Below are 20170 nucleotides of genomic sequence, written 5' to 3'. Positions count from 1 at the left end.
ATCGCCACCAGTCGAGTCGGGGTCGCCGGGTGCAGTGTTGCAAGTCTCACGCTTCTTGCGGGGAGCTTGCAGGGATCTTTAAAGTTGCTGGAAACAAAGTTGCAGCTTTTCTTGGAGCAGGTCCGCTGTCCTCGGGAGTTTCTTGTCTTTTCGAAGCAGGGGCAGTCCTCAGAGGATGTCGAGGTCGCTGGTCCCTTCGGAAGGCGTCGCTGGAGCAGGATCTTTGGAAGGCAGGAGACAGGCCGGTGAGTTTCTGGAGCCAAGGCAGTTGTCGTCTTCTGGTCTTCCGCTGCAGGGGTTTTCAGCTGGGCAGTCCTTTTTCTTGTTGCAGGAATCTGATTTTCTAGGGTTCAGGGTAGCCCTTAAATACTAAATTTAAGGGCGTGTTTAGGTCTGGGGGGTTAGTAGCCAATGGCTACTAGCCCTGAGGGTGGGTACACCCTCTTTGTGCCTCCTCCCAAGGGGAGGGGGTCACAATCCTAACCCTATTGGGGGAATCCTCCATCTGCAAGATGGAGGATTTCTAAAAGTTAGAGTCACCTCCGCTCAGGACACCTTAGGGGCTGTCCTGACTGGCCAGTGACTCCTCCTTGTTTTTCTCATTATTTTCTCCGGCCTTGCCGCCAAAAGTGGGGCCTGGCCGGAGGGGGCGGGCAACTCCACTAGCTGGAGTGTCCTGCTGGGTTGGCACAAAGGAGGTGAGCCTTTGAGGCTCACCGCCAGGTGTGACAATTCCTGCCTGGGAGAGGTGTTAGCATCTCCACCCAGTGCAGGCTTTGTTACTGGCCTCAGAGTGACAAAGGCACTCTCCCCATGGGGCCAGCAACATGTCTCGGTTTGTGGCAGGCTGCTAAAACTAGTCAGCCTACACAGATAGTCGGTTAAGTTGCAGGGGGCACCTCTAAGGTGCCCTCTGTGGTGTATTTTACAATAAAATGTACACTGGCATCAGAGTGCATTTATTGTGTTGAGAAGTTTGATACCAAACTTCCCAGTTTTCAGTGTAGCCATTATGGTGCTGTGGAGTTCGTGTTTGACAGACTCCCAGACCATATACTCTTATGGCTACCCTGCACTTACAATGTCTAAGGTTTTGTTTAGACACTGTAGGGGTACCATGCTCATGCACTGGTACCCTCACCTATGGTATAGTGCACCCTGCCTTAGGGCTGTAAGGCCTGCTAGAGGGGTGTCTTACCTATACTGCATAGGCAGTGAGAGGCTGGCATGGCACCCTGAGGGGAGTGCCATGTCGACTTACTCGTTTTGTCCTCACTAGCACACACAAGCTGGTAAGCAGTGTGTCTGTGCTGAGTGAGAGGTCTTCAGGGTGGCATAAGACATGCTGCAGCCCTTAGAGACCTTCCTTGGCATCAGGGCCCTTGGTACTAGAAGTACCAGTTACAAGGGACTTATCTGGATGCCAGGGTCTGCCAATTGTGGATACAAAAGTACAGGTTAGGGAAAGAACACTGGTGCTGGGGCCTGGTTAGCAGGCCTCAGCACACTTTCAATTGTAAACATAGCATCAGCAAAGGCAAAAAGTCAGGGGGCAACCATGCCAAGGAGGCATTTCCTTACAGTCACACATAGTGAACGCAGGAGCACTGCTAGGAAAAACATACAGATTCAGTCTGGCGCTTGGGGGAATGCTCTAAAGGTGTGGAGTCTGCAGTTAGAAGTATTCATCAGAAAAACTACATATGCTTTCGACATCCCTGATTTACAGGGTATGTTGACTAAGATCCTTCAGAAACTCAGCAATCTGTTTCATCAGTTCATTCACCCCAAATAAAATGTTATTTTACATGGCTATACAACAGATGATCATACAGTCAGCTCTATGGAATGATGACTGCACATTTCCAGAGAGCAAATAGCTGCAAAAGTATCTCCTCACCTATGAATTGGTGAACTACAAGACAGAACTTGTTCAAGGTAACCTAAGCAAATTCAGAAAATGCTTAGGGGTGTTTCATAATGATTCTGAAATATCAGCATCAACATTAAATGACTTCGAAAGAAAAAGTTCAGATCAACTTACCTAAGGCTATAATAAGAGACTGAACAGAGTTTGGGACGAGGGAAGACTCCTGGGGAACCTTTAAATAGACAATCTGACACAAAGGGAGGCAGAGATGCAACATAAATGAATTCAGCAAGGAAGAGGGTAAACTGTTGTAGAGTTGTGCACACTATCTCTACAACAGAGAGACAGCTGTCAATGTTTATACTCTTTTTAGAAATCAGGCTCTCAAGTTTGCAACTGCAGCTAGGAGTTAAGACTTGATTTCCTCGTACTGCACTAGAAGATCAGGACAACAGTGAAACTTTGTGTTACAAGAGGTGCTGTCCCATAAATCACAGCTGGTGACACTAAATTTGCTCTTTTTAATTTTTGGAGAGCTCTGTGGATTAGGTTTGTTTTCAGCTAACAGGTTAAAGACTTTCCTGCAATGCCACCCGAGAAGTTAATTCTTACTTTCTGGTTAGGAAAAACAAATATGAAGAATCCAAGCAAACTAAATCATTTTTGTACACTATCCGTAGCCCAGGAACAGAGAGGCAGCATCCCTTCAAAAGTTAGGTTCCCAAACTCACCACTAAGGCAAGCTTGGTACGTCATCTAGAATGACATTTTATTTATGCTAAGGCTGAACCTATTGTGGAACAGCATGCAACTGTGCAGTATATATCTGTCACCTGGCCAAGGAATACCCATTAATGCATGAGAAAGTAAGGACAAACAGGCTGTGGAACCACAAGCTTTTATCTTGAGCAGTTATTTGAGTCTCATGTTCTAAGCGCCAAAGAGAATCTTTCCATCTATACTCCGATTAGGAATAAAGTGAGATTTTTTTCTATCTCCAACAAAATCTAGACTATAGAAAGGTACCAACTTACTGAAGGTTTTATAAAAGATGTAACAGATCCTTTATGGGTAGGTTGAAATATGCATCTTTGTGGTTGGATTAATTTCTCCATTCTCACCATGTAAAATCCCTCCAAATTTTGCTATCTAGAAAGATAGTACAGAGTTTTTCTGAACTATGCTGTGGCATAGGCATGGTGGGGAAGGAGAAGGCCAAATGGGCCTGTTTAGTTGTCATTAGAGAGAAGATATTTAACTTAATGGATCTGAACTAATTCACACACATCTAGACATAAAATGAGAAGTGAACTTGGGGGAGTCAGACCACATATGTACTAGAACATCCTCATACTCAGTTGTAATGCAAGTGGGTCCAACGGGCTGAATAGATGCATGTTAAACTTCCATGGTCTCAGTCTATGACAGGGACATTTCAAATAAAACAATCTGAAAAAATATCTATTAGAAATGTGCACTAAGACAGAGCAAGATCAATATATTTCTCCCCCTATCAGAACTGTACTTAATACCGTTGCTATTAAAATGTTTCATTCAAACTAGTCTAACAATGTCATTGCTAGCTGGGGACTGAACAAACGTAACAAGATCATTTTACCTAGGCCACAGCACAGTCAACACACAGATTTCAAGGAACAACTGAACTGTTCCGGACCTGGCAAAAATATCCAAAGTCAGAAGCAGCAACAATTGACTTACCGTGTCAGTAAACTGGTAGGCGATATACTTCCTCATCAACAAAAAAGCTGTTGCACGTTCTTCCCCGATCTAAAGGGAGACAGAATTACCACATTTGAGATCTCACTCCTATGTCCATAATAACAAGTGTTAATGACAACCCAAATCAGGGCAGACCTGAGAGGGGCAATATACAAAGGGATAATTCCTAAACAGGGAATTCTAGCAATTTCATTACTTAACTCAAGCAAATTCTATATTAATGTATTCAGTCTCTCTGGCCATTAAACACAAATCAATTACTACAGAAAAAACATTCAGTCATTATCTGAATTCTTACACTTCAGATGTGCACAATGGATCTCCACTCACAGCCACACCTAAACGGTGCAATAATAATATTAACTCTTAATTTACTTATTCTTCAACTGAAGGTATCAAATTCAATGGCATTTTACTTTTATTGCTCTTAGAAGCCTACTGGATACTGGCCATAATATGCAGGAAGAGTAAATATCTCGATTGCCTGTGTGTTACTCTGGGAGATATTGAACTGCTACATCACCGTTTTCTTGAAAAGGGACATAAATCCTGTACTTACCCTACATTTTACTGTCCAAAGGTTAGGATCTCTGTTTGGAGAGGAGAGAAGGCTTGTTAGCAGAGCAGACACAAATGTGTGTCACTAAAATTTAAAAACATAAATCATTATCAAACATATAGTGGGATGCAGTTCACAAATACAGGTGCTGATCACAGAAATAAAGCTGTTCCATTCACCGACTATAAAGGAATGGACAGTTAAGGTGGCCAGCATAGTATATGTGATGCACTTAAATTGGATACACACAAGAGGCAGAGAGGTGCCACTGTAATGAAAGTGAATTAGAAGACGTGGTTGCGAGACCTCACCATGTAATAATGACACAATCTTATCAGGCCCAGTTACATATTCTTAATAAAATCCTTAGCTCGGTCTTGGGTAACTCTGGCACAGAGCAGTACTGCTTAATCAAAAGACAAGTGGAAAGCACTAAAACAGGTATTGAGTAAAAAAAAAAAAAAAAAAAAAAAAAAAAAAATCAAACCCCCCCCCCCCAAAAAAAACAAAAATAAATAAAAAACACACCATAATAAATCTCTGACACCAATTTATAAAAAATTATTTGTATCTTAAAATAGACACCAAACAACAAAAATCTATTGCCGGAAAACAGAAATATGATTGTTTCAAAAATTAAGTGAATTATTTTTATAAAAATGCAACTCAATCGTTGTAAGCAGTTTAGCAGTAAGCAGCACACTGGCTATAACAGCAACTTGTCTTTACCTGAATGGGTCACAACAGTTGAGGACCAGTCACAGGGATTTTTAAGGTCCAGCGAGGTAGCTAAGAAGTGCAGGGGTCCTCAGTATTGTTTTCTCCTGCACTGGCATAAGGAACCAAAGAAGGGTTCCTTATGCCAGGGAAGCAGGAGGCAGAGGATGCTGAAGACACAGAAGAAATGTGGCAGGCTTTCTTGGGCCCTCCCTGGGGGTCACAAGCTTCAGGAGTCCTCGCTGACCTCAAGACTTAATCTACCATGATGCACCCAGGGAGTCCAGTGCAAGTCTAGTTGTCACTGTTCAACTGGTCTCCAGGTTAGAGCAGGTCCAACAGTTGCTTTAAGGCAAGCAATACTTTTCTTTCTAGAGACCAGGTATCACTTTGACTTTCGTTCCCACAAACTTTGGGACATCTCTGTAAGGTCAAGACTCAGTTGCCCAGTATGCACATTGGCGACCAGCAGCAGGGAGGCTTTCTGGTAACTGGGCTCTTGATCATTGCAGGGTTCCTTAGCTTTTGGGCACCCTGAAGCTTAACAGAAGGCTAGCCAACTAGCCCTTGGAAGCACTTCTTCCCTCCTGGCACCAGTGGAGCTTTTTCCAAGAGTGGGCACAGCAGACACAGTCCTCTTTGCAGGTCCCTTCAGTGCAGCCTCTCTTTGTTGGGTCCAGGGATCAGTAGGACAGTCCTTATGTCTTCTTTACAGTCCTGTAGTGATCTGAGGACTGTGTAAGGGGTACAATGTATGCCATCTTCTCATTGGTGGGAGGGGAGGACTCACTAGCCAATGGGGCATTAGTTCCCAAAATGCTATCTTCCCCAATTTACATCACTTCCTGGGGGTTTGGACATCAAACAACCCCAGGATACTCTTATCTATCCTAAGCCAAGATGGTGCAAGCCTTCTTCCCTGTGAGGGCCCTGGACACTCGGCATAATGAGCCACTTCTCCTGGAAGCCCAATGGTTTTCCCCTTCTCTGGAGGAGATGCCAGCCTGCCTGCCCACACAAAGGAGCAGTCAAGCAAAGGTGTGATTGCCATTTGGTTTAATGAGGCTGTAGTCTCTTTAAAGCTGGGCCATCTGTGACCACTGCCCAGTAGCCACCCTGCTGAAGGTCACACCTCCTTCCAGCAGCAATTCTCTGTGTCTGTTTTTGGGAGTGCTTTTTGTTTCCGAGCAGGGAGTAAGAAGGTTGACTTGGGTAACAACTGCTGTAGATGCAAAAGAAAGACTAACAAAGGTCTCAGCAACAAAGTCGTGACTTTTGGTCACTTTTCTATTAAAAGTTACCTTAAATCCGATCTCAGCAATGAGACGGGTTTAATTTAAGGAATCATTTCATAGGTTGGTGCACAGCCTTTGGTGGTCCCAAATGGAACTCTGCACTTAGTGTGGTGGCTAGTGAAGTTTGCCAATTGAACCACAGTGAAAACAGCAACTGCCTGCTTTTACTGTGAGGGCATGTTAAGCACTAAAGGATCGTGCCCTTCTTTTTAAATTAAGCACCCCACCTGGTGGGCTATGAAGGACTTTCCTAGGGGGTGACATTAATATCAAAGAGGAAAGATTTCAACTGGCAAAAAGCGGTTCAAGTGACCAGGTTCAGTTGGCCGGTTTAAGCTGCAATTACAGGCCTAGAGTCACGTTTTCATCTAGTCACAGCAGCTATGGCACAAATAAATGCTGCAGTCGGCTTGTGACATTTAACTTACTAGTCCTGGGTACCTCTTGTACTACATACTAGGGACTTATAAGTAAGGTAAAAGAGCCAATCAGATATTAGCAAACTGAGCATGTACTTTAGGGTCAGAGCACAAGCACTGAGGCTTAGGCAGCAGGGCCCTATGTGCTACAGAGTCAAAAAACCACTAGCATCAGGCAAGATAAACTTGTTTTCAAGGGGGGGGGTAGTGATCATACAAAAGTTTACCATTAGATCCAGAGTTGGAAACCACTTCTCATGCGCCGTCCTCGAAGCCCCACTCCCTTAGAGGTGCTGAAGGATCTCTGTTCTGCTTTCGCGTTTCAGGACCCATGGCAGCCGCATGGTTCTGGTTTGTTAACATATACTTTTTGCTGTGCACCACTAAGCACCAGGTCCCTTATATGCTTTTGGCTCCTCGCTGGTGCTGCTGTATCGTGGGTCACGGCGGTTCAGCATCTCAGTGGATGCTATCTGACCACTCCCCAGTATTGTTAACTCCTTCTATACCTGCAGTCAGTAGCTTCAGTAAATTCTGGAGGTTTCCGGACATGGCACTGTTTGATGCACTGTTCTGTTCATCTCTGCGCAAATCGTGCTCCACTTTTTTTTTTTTTTTTTGAGGGAATGGTGGACACTTGGGTGGTGTTGTGGGATGCCTTCAAGGCATATATCAGAGGTGTTTGCATTTGAACACATGCTGGTGTTCTACGGGACATCCGCAACGTCTTACACATGTTGAGGCTTGGCTTGCTGATTTCGACCGTGAATCCGCTGATGTCGAGGCTACCTCCCATCTGGGTCCTTGTAGACTTCTACTTGAGGAGTTCAACGACTTAGCAGAGCAAGAGGTGCAATACATGTGCAAGTGTACTAAAACCCATAGCTATGGGAGGGAGATAGGCCCGGGAGACTATTTGCCAGATTAATCCGACCACCTTGTTCCATATCCCACATACTTGAAATTCAAAGACCTGACGACAGCATTGCTGCTGGCACCTCGGAGGTCCTGGCAGAGTTTTTTAAAATATTACTGCAGTCTTTATACTTCGAGAACTGAGTCTTTGGGTTCGACACTACAGGAGTATCTTGACGATATCACTATGGTCTGGTTGTCATCTGCCCAACAGCAATTCCTCAGTGAGCCCTTCTCTGTTGAAGAGACATCACAAGTGATAGATTCTGTGGCCGGGATACGCACCCCAGAGTTAGATGGGTTCACTGGAGTGTTCTACAAGCAATTTAAGGACATTCTTAGCCCTCACCTCAGTGTACACCGTGGCCCTTGAGATTGGGGCTCTGCCAGAATCGATGAGAGCCGTTCATAGCTCTGTTGCCAAAACCTGGTACAGACCCTCTAAATTGTGGTTCTTACAGCCCTCTCTCCTTGATTAATTTTGACAAGGTTTTAGCCAAAATGACAGACAAGCGCCTATCCCTTTGTTGGAGACTGTCATCTCCCCCGCTCAGTCCGGCTTTATCCCGCACCGCTCCACTTCCATTAACTATTCACTATATTTGCAGTACTAAATAGTGTCCCCTGAGGTTCTGGCTGTGGTGGCCTTATTAGACGCTGAAAAGGATTTCGACTCGCTCGACTGGGCGTTTCTGCACGCAGTCTTGCGAAAGCTCAGGTTCCCCCAGGGCCATACCAAATTGATCTCTCTGCTCTAGTCGCAGCCCAGAGCAGCTATATGGCTCAATGGCGAGTAGTCTCCTTTTTTCCCCCCCATCAACGTGGGACACTCAGCAGGGTTGCCTCCTATCCCCCTTGCTTTTCATTCTGGCTGTGGACCCATCCGTGTGCTATTTGTATGAGGGTCATACACCGAGGGCTGCAATGGACCACAGAACCGCTGCTGGTGTCGCTATATGCAGATGATCTCTTGTTCTTCGTCCGTCATCCCAAGATTAACCTTGCACCAATATTGGAAGAGGTGACTTGTTTTGGCACATTCTCAGGGCTCCATATCAATTGGGCTAAGTCAAAGCTTTTCCCACTGACTGATGCTACCCAACCGCATGTGATGGGGTTCCCCTTGCGCTGGTGTTCTGACTCTGTGAAATACCTTGATGTTCACTTACACAGAGACAGGAAGGAGGTGCTGTGGCTTGATTACGGGTCTGCAGTGGAGATACCGGATGCCCAGGTAGACAGATGGGCATAATTACCGATAGCAACACAAAAGGATGATGGACGGAGTGCTGAACAATGTAAACACTCACCCCCAGTCACAGATCTGGGTTTAATCCATCGTTCTTTTGCTCACCATGCCACCCCACAGTTTGGACCCAGCCATATGCAAATCGGTCTTGACCCTGTCCCTCATGGGAACAGTCCAGCCCGAATTGCTAGGCCAGGTCCTCTCTGGACCGGAAACAAGCATCCTGGGACCGGTTTCAGGGTATCACCCTTCTTCAGCCAGGCTAGCTTGAACCCAGTGGCACAGTGAGCAAGGGACCCACGTCCGATATCCATTGCGGGCCGAATATCACTCCTTAAAATGGTGGTTCTCCCACAATTTTTATATCTGTTTCTAAACATTCCGATCCTGCTTACCAATTCCTTTTTTGCAACGCTCCGTAGCCCGACTACCCATCTAGTACAAATGCAAAAACAACAGATGATGGACTGAATGCAGAACAAATCAAACATTCACCCCCAGTCACAGATCTGGGTTTAATCCATCAGTTTTTTTGCTTGCCATGCCATTCCAGTTTGGACCCAGCCATATGCAAATCAGTCTTGACCCTGTTCCCCATGGGAACAGTCCAGCCCGAACTGCCAGGCCAGGTCTTCCCTGGACCAGAAACAAGCATCCTGGGACCGGTTTCAGGGTATCACCCTTCATCAGCCAGGCTAGCTTGATTCTGGTGGCATAGCAAGCACGGGACCCACGTCTGGGCATACCCTTCCCACTTGGGGCGACAAATGCAAATACAACAGATGATGGACGGAATGCAGAACAAATCAAACATTCACCCCCAGTCACAGATCTGGGTTTAACCCATCAGTTTGTTTTGCTTGCCATGCCATTCCAGTTTGGACCCAGCCATATGCAAATCAGTCTTGACCCCAGCCCGCCTTAGTTTCGAACCAATTGCTCCCCCCCCCACACACACACCACTCCTGCCTCCTCCCACAGTATCCAGCTTCTTTTCACATGTACTGCTTTCCATTGACTTCAAAAGGCCGTCAATACCAAAAAGAACCTCTGCACCCGGACACCCCAGAGCCGTCCTGTTGGTGCTGGCTTGAACCTTGGCCCCTATTTACCTAAAGTCCTGAAAAACAGTCCTGTAAGTCGTTGACAAGTGGTACTATGCAGTGTGCATTTCCACATAGGTCAACATTACCGCAAATACAGTATTGCCAATTTGAATGCTGAAAAACCTATCTTGAAAAGTACTTACCTGATCACGAAAATTCTAGTGCCTAAAATAATATAAAAATCTGTTACCTTTTATAAGTTGGTGGCAGATTTCTATATTGAGTGTGTCCATTTATTGATTATGTTTACAACACATCCCCAATACTCCCCTTTGATTAGTCTAAGCTGCTCGACCACACTATCACAAAAATAGAGCACTTGGGATTTTTTTTTTTTTTTTTAAAGCCCTGTAAGCCAGTAAGGTTACCTGGACTCTCTACTCTGCGTACTTTATTTAGTGCACGATATAAAGAGGCAGCTTTCTACATCAAGGAGACAGACACACTTGGACCTTCTTTAGACCACATCACTGGGCAACATACACAAAGTGATGTTCCCTATTCCCTAAGAAAGAAAGGTTGCAAGATAATTCTAGCCCCGATAGAGAGACCCATCAAAACAATCTGCTTGATAGGACCTCAAGCTTTTTACAAGACAGCTCAACCCTGTGACAGAAAAATTAAGAGGTACTGCAGAAAAACAAGAGTGTACTGCAACCACATTTATATTTGAGTGGCACTCATAGAAAAGGACTTTCTTGTGTCCCAGGGTCAGGCATCCACATATGCACCACTGTGCTGTTGGAGCACAACTATTGCAAACCCAGAACGAGACAGTGACACAAAAAAAAAAAAGAAAAAAAAAAAAACCTTTGAGACCCCCATATAATCCAAAATACATGGTATTCCTTACTTGACTCCGGGCAGTAACTGCTGCTGGGTGATGTCATCAGACAGTTCGTCCGATCCACCAAGGACACTGCAAATCAAGAAGAGAATGGAGGTACAGGTTAGCAGCAAGTCAATGTCCCAGCAGAGACAAGGGCAAACAAATACATCAAGTGAAGTGATTTAGCTTCATTTATACAGAAAGGATAAATAGCAGGCAGCACATGGCTAGGGGCACCGTTAGCAAGATCCAGAAATGCCTCTCTTATGAGTATCATTGCACTACTCCATGGTCAGCAAGAGCTAACATTACCACAGTGTTGCGAGTCATAATGTAAAGTTTCATAATCTCCTAGACAAAGACTACTGTGCTGTGAATTCCAGGAACCATCAATAGGCCTTGGACTGTCATGCTGTGGGCTTTGGTGCAAAACTCCGACAACAAAAACTAGAACTTGTTGCTTACAATAGGTCTTAGCCGAGCACTGTGCTGACAGAAGATTTGGGACTGCCCCATTGTTGCCCTCAGTGCAGAGCACTGCATCATTATGACTTCGAAAGTCCCAGTGCAGGACTTCACTGTCAACAGGTAATGAGATTGCCCTATTACTGTGGATTTCACTAGGACGTCTCTGACGAGGGAAGTAATCTAGAGTTTCACTGCCAGGAACACCTGTGAATAGCCTGATGCTTTGGGTGTCAGGTCAAAGTTCCATTACTCAGATGAATTAGGAACAGCAACCTTCATGTCTACGTTAAGGAGATGGATACCTAACTAGTCTCTTCCTAGTTAAAGACACTCACGCACCAGAGTCATGATCGATAAACCCTAGGTCATGTCAAGCAGGTTGTCTCAATCACCTAACAAATATTCCTCTGATTGAGCTGTTAGTGGACTGGATCAATGTAAGCAATAACAGAAAGCTGGATATGGACCAGTATAGACAGTTGCTATCAAGAGACGCTGTGCTGGTAGAAGCCATTTTTAGAGAAAGGTAAAAACAATCACTGAAGACAATCACATGATGCTGAATGGCACCTAAAGAATAGAGTTCAATAGGAGCCATACAAAAACGCTATAAGCAGCACTACTCCACACCAGTACTCACTGTTCTCCTGCTGAGGACTTTGCATATTTCTTCATGTAATAATCTGCCAGCTCCTCTTCCCGTTGGTCCCTGATAGGGGAAACAAAGCACATGCAAGTAGTCAGTGAACAGCATGAGTGAAAAAGAAACGGCTCAGATGTACATATTTTGCACCTAAAAATGCAGTTCTTTCGTTTTTTTTCCAATCAAGATGATGAATATTTGGATTTTTTATTAAATAGGCAACCTGCGAACACTTGCCAGACTGCTCTTTAATACTTTTTCAAAGACCACAGAAATAACAAAACAGGAAATACAAACAGATGGAGGTTTCCATTTGTTCTAGATTTCCAGATGGGAAGCCCAAACTAAGGTAAAGCTCTGCAGTATGATGCGAAAATAGAGAATACATCCTCCAGATTTTCATACACTGAGATTCACACACCTAAAATCAAGAACAAACTGGCACCTAACAGAACAAATGTCAGGAAAAGCAAACACCAAGTACTAACTTTAAGCACCGGACGGGTAAAGAATTGGAAACAAATATTTCAGTGCTATCATTAATAACAAGATTAAGCAGTTGCTGATGATCTGAACAGCATAGTACTAGCAAAAAAGTTGCACATACATAACTAAAGAGTCAGATGAACAACGTAGGGTAAGGTGGATAGAGTTCCAGATGTAGGGGCATTTGTTTTCACCTCTCAATATGTAAGCTTGGCTGTAGGCAAAACCACAGGGCAGGAGTACACTTAGTTTACAAAACTGGATTATAGGGAATAAGATGGAGTGAGATGGAAGACCGATATGAAATGGGTACATAGCAAAAGAGGGAAGCAACCATTCGGCACAGAAAGAAGTGGGCGTTAGAGCAAAAAAAAGGAAAAAAAAAGAAAAATATACTTTGGACAAGTTAATAGATCTTTTGACAGAATTGCTATGGTTTTGAGACCTAACGTAAGGGGATTGCCTTAGGTCTAGAATTTAATAACGAAAATCACAAGATGTCATATACAATAACGAAGTTTTTGTCTAGGTAAAAATGTGGTTTAGACACAAGTCATTCCCACACAGCTCCTCAGCAATTACGAAGAGAGGGGGGTCCCACAGTATTTAGCTAAGAGGACAACATACCATTCACCTGCATTGAAACAAAGAAAACTAGAGGGTGATAGATTTGTAATACTGAAAAAGGCCACGGTCAACAGCTAATTAAATGAAGTATTGTGTATGCACACTATTCCCAGAAGGAAATATTTCTGACAACATGCTTGGCTACTGTAAATTAAAGGTGCATGATGCAGTGATAAGTACAATGAGGGAGATGAGGTATAGGGAGCAAGGAGTGTAGTCCACCTACAAACCAGTTATTACAGCTTTTCCCACATCTGTTTATGCAAAGATATAAACTGCATGAGGGCCAGCAACCTATTCCTGGAGGTGGTTTCAGTAACTACAAGTGCCCTTACTGTTTAATGCCATTCCACACTCCCCATAAAAACAAATTTACACCTAAGAAAGAAACCTTTTGGCAACTAGACATTAAACTAACAATTACTTAAAGGTCACAATAGGTCTTTCATGTTAAAAAAAAAAAAAAAAAAAAAAAAAAAAAAAATGAAAAACGGAATTAGTTTGAACAAGGTGATGCGATATTTATCGGACCCAATAAAAGTTGACTCCACTGGGTGGAATTTTTCAGATATGATAAATAACACCCCACTATGAGTTTGCTCCCAATAATGAGTACAAACAAGCAGATTTTTTTTTTAACATAGCAAATCAGAATTACAGTAATCACCATTTATTCCCTTCTTCTCCCCATGATAAATTTCAACAATTTTCTCCTACCAAAATGTATTGGTGGAAAACTGCTGGCATGTAGTATTAGCCACCAAAATCCTCAATTTCGATATTTCAGAATTAACCAGGCTACTGGTAATGAAGGCCTAAGTATAACCACTCAACCTGGCAGCCCATCTCTCCAGGGTGGTTAGGTTTATGAAAGATACCCCATAAAAGAAGAGCTGCAAAAAACATTAGCTCACAATCAATAAAAGTATCGATAAATATAGTTAACACTGGACTAAAATATGACAACATAAATGTTGTCTAAGCTGAGATGACTGGAGTAAGATCTGAGAACAACAAGAACTGTAATCAAAAATAAAGGAGGCTCACGTTCACTTGTGGTATTAGAAAGTAATAGTTAATTCTCAGGTAACAATTTAGTGCACAGACAGGCACATTTTGCATTTTGAATACAAAGTTGGTTCCTACATTTTTCATGGCAAAAGTCTGAATGGCTCTTTAGTTCTGCACTTAAAAGCAGACTCACCGAGACACCCAAATATGGTTTAATAGGGGAAAAATTGATATAAAACTAATGCACTAACTGTGGCCTAGTACAAATGCTCACTTATTGCGGACCTAGATGTCACATGATTGTCACCCCACGGACTGAAAATAGACTGAGCATATAGTGAGGAAGTCATACCTCCATACATTCTGCAGCCTGCGAGCCCCGGACCGATCCTCATTCACCATGGCATTATCAATGTTGGAGGCTGCAACAAAGATACAATGCAGGTTTTAACAGGCAACAATCACCCATTCAGCAGAGTTTTTGGTAATGGTCCAAACATCAACTTATTATTCACTGATAGCCTTCCACGCTACTTCACTTATTTATTTTTGAAGACGGAGCAGTGGGCTTCTCAGTTCCTGAGCACATAAGGGTGAATGCCTGGTGCTGCACACACTGAAAAAGGGGAGCAGGTGGGGAGACAGCTGGCGATGTAGCATGGCACAATAGCCTTGCATGTGACATAACCTTAACGGTAAATCTAGACAATCAAAAAGAAGACAATGGGCTGCAGCCAGTCCAGGCTTGTAAAAAAATCTGACAACTCAAAGCCCAGTGCTAACAGCACACATTGCTTAAGATGGCCATTAGTTCGGAGACTGTTTGCAAAGATTCTTCCCAATGAGTCTTTGGCCAACTGAAGCTGGGAGAATGGGCAGTTTCTCAACTCACTTAAATTTGAAACCCACTATGCCAGAAAGCACAGGCAGAAAGGCCCATACGCCACAACATTACAGGTTTTACAATATCATACAATTTCGGACTTTTTCCATCAAAAATATTTACGCATTTAGTACACTACAGCCACATAATGCAAAAAAAAAAAAAAAAAAAAATCAAAGTTTCAGATGATGGAATGCTTTAAACTTTGAATCAATAATTCCCAAAGAGACAAGATGCCCTGTACTGGCACTCATTTGAAGAGTATCCCCCAATGTTAGTCAGAAAATATATTTGCCCTGATTCGACACATGTATTATTTACAGTGAAATTCTAATCCATAAACATGCAATTTCCAGAAGTTTCTTGAATTGCAGATTTGTGATCTGTATTAACAATCAGCACGAGTGCAGTGCACACAGAATTCAGTTTGCTTTCTTGGGCTCACACTTAGGGTCTTCAAGACCTTGGAAAGGTGAAACCCCTTGACCAGTGACCCTCCTGCACGCTCTCACTCAGAAATACAGCACTGTAAGTAGGCTGGGTGCTGGTAGTGCAGCATGATTGGAAGATGAGAAAGCAACATGTACTCACCCTCGATCTCTTCTGCTCGTGGTGGAGGCGGCGTAAAGACACGACAGCATGAACGAAACAATGGCAGCAAAACCAACCACAGGGTGAACAGGAGGATAGAAAACGGGAAGGGCAGAAATTAAAAACAGAGCACACAGTAGCGTGAATGAATGAAATGTTAAAAACTAAAAGCTGGTACTCTCACGGAAAGGTACACTTGCTGGAGAGGCACACTGGCCACCACACCCAGCTGCTTGTAGCCACCCACCAAGAGATGATCCATAAAATCCAACTGCTTGGCTGGTAGGAAAGCAATCACTCACAAGAAGCACATGCATTGAGGAAAAGCTTGTAGTAATTCACCAGAAATCAACAAAGGCAGTCCTTTATAAACTGGAAGAACAAACTTATGAACACTAAAAATGCTATCAATGGCTTCAGGGCCACGTAAAGTAACTTTGTTCATCTGGACCTAACAGTTAATACACCATTTTGAAGTAGTCAAGAGAGAAGCATGACTAAGCTAAACAGAACAGAAATGTAGAGGTCATTTGGAAGGCCAATAAATATCATACAAAAGGGCACAAGGAAAATAAACTGTCTTGGATAAAGCCTTTGAATATCAAAATAAAAAATTTAAAAAAAGGAAAGGACTGGGGTCTTGTATCCATGCATGTATCCTTTCGGTATGGTCATGCAACTTGTGTCAATTTCATTAACACGTTTCTAACAAACAGGAATTTGCATGGATTATTTCCTAAAGCAAAGAATTTTAACAGTGTTCTTATCCACAATCTCCCCAAGGGTAAAACTCGGTATCCCATAGGGGGGGGCATTAAAAGGTCTCTGCTAGGTGCTTTCAGGTGACAAACGTTATGCCTGGCAGGAACTAAGACTGGAAACACTTGAAAATCTAGGGTTGAGAAAACTTCACGAGCACAAAAGATACTGCCACATCTCTGTGGACAAATGTGTTTTACAGAGGAATCTGATAAGTGTTTATAACTAAACATTTGCTCTCTCTCGGCCAGACAAATGAGAAGTTATGGGCAGTATATTTTCTAGATACTCCTCAGCCAATGTTCCTCATCATTGATCAGTTAGACATTTTCCAAAAATAGCATTTTTTTTTGGGGGGGGGGGGGGTGGTGGGGGGAGGGGGGGGGGGGTACCACAGAGCATGTGGGTCTACTACTTACTTGCAGGAAGAAGCTGACACAAAGGGACAAAAGTTACCAGAGACAATGGTTGGCATGGGCGATTGAAACACCATACACCTGTAGTTAAATGTGTTTTAACCACTGACTGTGTTGCACCACTTTGCACCTGGATTAGCTGTCCAGTGTTCACCTGTTACAGATTACATTTTGTGTTCAGTTTAGCCTTAGACTCATTCTGCCTATTGACTTTATCGTAGCATTAGACACTGCCATGTTAAAGGCTGCCCGTGATTTTCCACATTGTAAACTGTGCATTCTGTCTTTTTTTTCGTGCTTGTTCTCACCAAAGGCTTTGGTTGATAAGGACGTACTCAGACGGCAGGGAAAGGCCTCGTTTTGATTTGACACCTTGGGATTGTGGCCAAACCACAACGTGTTATTTTCAAAGCATACCTAAACTAGCCAGCATGTTTGAATCGCGAAATGAGGGATTTTTTTTCCAGAAAGCTCCTTTTGGTTTTTTAAGATATAAAAAGACCAAGTCCAACAGTGAGAGTCAGTGGCCTCAATCAGGTTTCTAGACGTCGGATGCCTGATATCTTTCCCGTGAGGGTAGAGATCTCTTTCGCAGTCGAACAGGGTCATCGTCTTGCTGGCATGAGAAAGATGAAGAACCTGGCAGGCCCTACGGTGATGCATTTTTAATTCATTATTTGCTTTGCATTCTAACATAAATACATGTATTTTCTGTAAATATTGCAGTGGAGAATCATTTTGGAATGTTTTCCTTTCATTGCTGTGACTATTTTTAAAGGTGTGCTTTCAACATGCTAATCTCCTTTTAGGAACCTCGTGGTGAAATAATAAATGTCTTCTTTGAACTAAGAAATGCGTTCGAGATTTTTGTCAACTCAGTCATTAGTGAAAAAAGCAAAAACACCCCAGCACATATTATGCATTTCTTTATGAAATTGTCTTGATAACGTTTCGCACCCTGATGCCTTTTATGGACATCCTTGTTTGCCTACAAAAAAAAAAAAAAAAAAAATACAACAGGAGTACTTGGAAGGCTTTTTTTTTTTAAAGTAGCTATTTTAGCAGCTTTCAGAAAAAATAGTCTTTAGGCACTCTCAGCTGTGGAGACTTTTTTTTTTTATTATTAGGAATGAAGTGTTATTCAGATGACATCTTCCATTTGTTTTCCATGAAGAGATTTAAGAGTTCCATTGAAGTCATACAGAAATGACTCTTCATACAGAGATTCATTTATGCCAAAAAGAAATGACCCTTCATACCAGAGGATCAAAGGGCTATGCTTTGTATAGCACAAATTAAGAGTTCAGATGGTTTTGGAAGTGGTTTGTTAATTAGTGAAGTTGTGCATCCGACAAGAGGAGCAAGTGTTTCAATAGAAGCTAAACAGATGCCTGCATTTTAGAAAGCTGTAAAGTCTGGGACATTTCTCTGTACAGTTACAAAGTCTTGGAATACCTAGCTACAAGACCTACCTTTTCATTCACCTAGCTTTTGGGATATTCTTACCCAGGTGGATAGGCAACTCAACTAATGTCTATTTCCGACCCTATACAATGCTGATTCAGCCAAAAAGCAACTATAGGGACAACATTTCCCTGATTTAGAGACTACAAATTAGTAGGGATCATAGTAGTTACTTAAAGAGGTTCTAGTAAGGTCGGCAGTCTCCAACCCTGACCTAGGTGAAGTAGCAAAAATTACCAACATCCATGTCAGATCAAAAAGGCAGCATTTCTTCTGCCCTGCCCTAACCACTAATTCAGTCTTTGATCTGTTTATTGACTAAACTGCCTTTAGAGGGCCAACTGTGGGGGTGTTAATGCATATCCTAAAAACAAGGGTTTTTTCTAAATTGGCATTCGTCAAGGTCTCAAAATAATGTCTACTGCAAATGTCTTGTTGACCAAGTAGTACCATTCTGCCTTCATGTAGTGAAATATACCATCACTGAAGGTATCAATCAAAACATTTGATCAGAAAGTATTTTAAGACAAGTGGCTAGACCTCAGATTTTGAACAATGAAATCCTCTACCATAAGCACCTCTTCAACCCAATTCTAAAAGTAATATACCTGCTGGTGTTACTTTTCCCATCACATGCTGCCCTAATATGCTAATGGAAACTATAAAGTTCTCATGAATACTCCTGACAACCTATTGCTGCTGCAAAAAGGAAATTATTTGCTGCGAAAAAAAAGGAGTCTTTCAAAAGTAATAGATCCAAAATTGTTTTTTTTACAAGGGACCAAGGATCCCATTTTAGCACTCAACTTTCTCAGGGAAGTGCAACAGAGGAGCCCAATTCCCACTCAGAGGGAGGTGGTGTGGGCTAACAATCTCAATTAGCAGGCAGAAACCAACCAACTCAAATTATTCTCCAGTTAGTACATTTTCTTTTAAAAAGGAAAAGTACTTTTATCATTACACACACTGCTAAATGCTGTGCATTCAATTACAATATATATGCCAGGTAGATGGTGCAGGAAGCTGGCTTTTTATATAGTGGACCAAAATGAGGTACACTGTGCAAACAGCACAAGCAAACGCAAGAGGTATCACAGAGGCACAAATGACATCCTAAATGCTCTCTTTTGTGGTAGTGTGGTCGAGCAGTTAGGCATATCAGAGGGTAGTGCTTAGCATGTAAGGCACACACTCACACAGTGAGACATACACTCAATAAAGAAATCCAACCCAATTTATAAAAACAACACATACTTCTATATAAACTTTGATACCAAGATCGCCAGAATCAGGCGAGTACTTTTCGAGTTAGGAATTTGAGTTTTTAAAAAGCTGAGTGTGCGTTTTTCAAATTCTGTAATGTTATCCTATGGAGGAAGAACAAGCACTCCATACAGCTATAGTACAGCTATTATGGGACCATTCTCCTGGATTTAAGGTAAGTACAGGGCAAGGTCCAAGACCACACCAACAGGTCACCTCAGGCAGTACTGGGGTGGCTAGGTGCAGTTAAGTGTTGGGTGCCCCGTGTAGGTCTATGGGGATCGGTCTGCTCATAAAGTTGCTGTAGGGTAAGACTGGAAGGTCAGTTCAGGGGAACTCACGGGGGGGCTCGACCCTAGAGGTCTTACAGCAAGTGGGGATACAGTTGATCCACTTCTCCTCAGGCGGTGGGACCTGGGTGCAGTGGTGTCTTCTGGCATCAGGTTCGGTGCTGCAGTTCCTCGAGGTTGCAGGGGGGTGGGGAGGGGAGGAGAAACAGTCCGCAGGCCTGCACTGGGGGCCTAGTCCAACCAAGCCAACAACTGGTCTCAGGTCTCACGGGGCTCGGAGACATGGGGGACACCCCTGGTTCTCTTCTCCTCAGTCCAGGGCAAAGGGATACAGAGGTGTCTTGGGGCATCGGTTCTTTGTCTCCTGGTCACTCACTGTTACCAGGGATCTGCAGAAACAGGCTCCAGATGCTATTAAGTCCACAGTGGGTGCACTCAAGGTGTGCTTCGTCTCTGGAGGGCCTGGGGAACCACACTGGCTACACAGTTGGCCCACTTCAGCTCGGGCTAGGCGGCTATGGGTGCAGTGGCAATGTCTGGTATCAGGTTTTTGGCAGTCCCAGTCCATTT

General features: G+C 43.3%; 1 protein-coding gene across 3 annotated transcripts in view; it reads right to left on the bottom strand.

The window, feature by feature from the left end:
• The window catches only part of LOC138259318 (transcription elongation factor SPT5), a 377499-nt gene that overhangs the window by 287987 nt on the left and 69342 nt on the right, over window positions 1–20170 (bottom strand). For 2 of the 3 annotated variants that reach the window (XM_069206951.1, XM_069206952.1), the window contains exons 5-10: window positions 15409–15420; window positions 14287–14356; window positions 11808–11876; window positions 10724–10789; window positions 4170–4200; window positions 3590–3658 (exon numbers count right to left, since the gene is read on the bottom strand). In XM_069206951.1, coding sequence (XP_069063052.1) covers window positions 3590–3658; window positions 4170–4200; window positions 10724–10789; window positions 11808–11876; window positions 14287–14356; window positions 15409–15420 — 317 coding nt within the window. The remainder of the gene's footprint in view (window positions 1–3589; window positions 3659–4169; window positions 4201–10723; window positions 10790–11807; window positions 11877–14286; window positions 14357–15408; window positions 15421–20170) is intronic. The other variant, XM_069206950.1, reaches the window with a different exon arrangement.

Source organism: Pleurodeles waltl, chromosome 9 (assembly GCF_031143425.1).
Source record: "Pleurodeles waltl isolate 20211129_DDA chromosome 9, aPleWal1.hap1.20221129, whole genome shotgun sequence".
Lineage (NCBI taxonomy): Eukaryota > Metazoa > Chordata > Amphibia > Caudata > Salamandridae > Pleurodeles > Pleurodeles waltl.
Note: the sequence above shows the minus strand (reverse complement) of the source record. Positions and strands in the feature narration are given on the sequence as shown.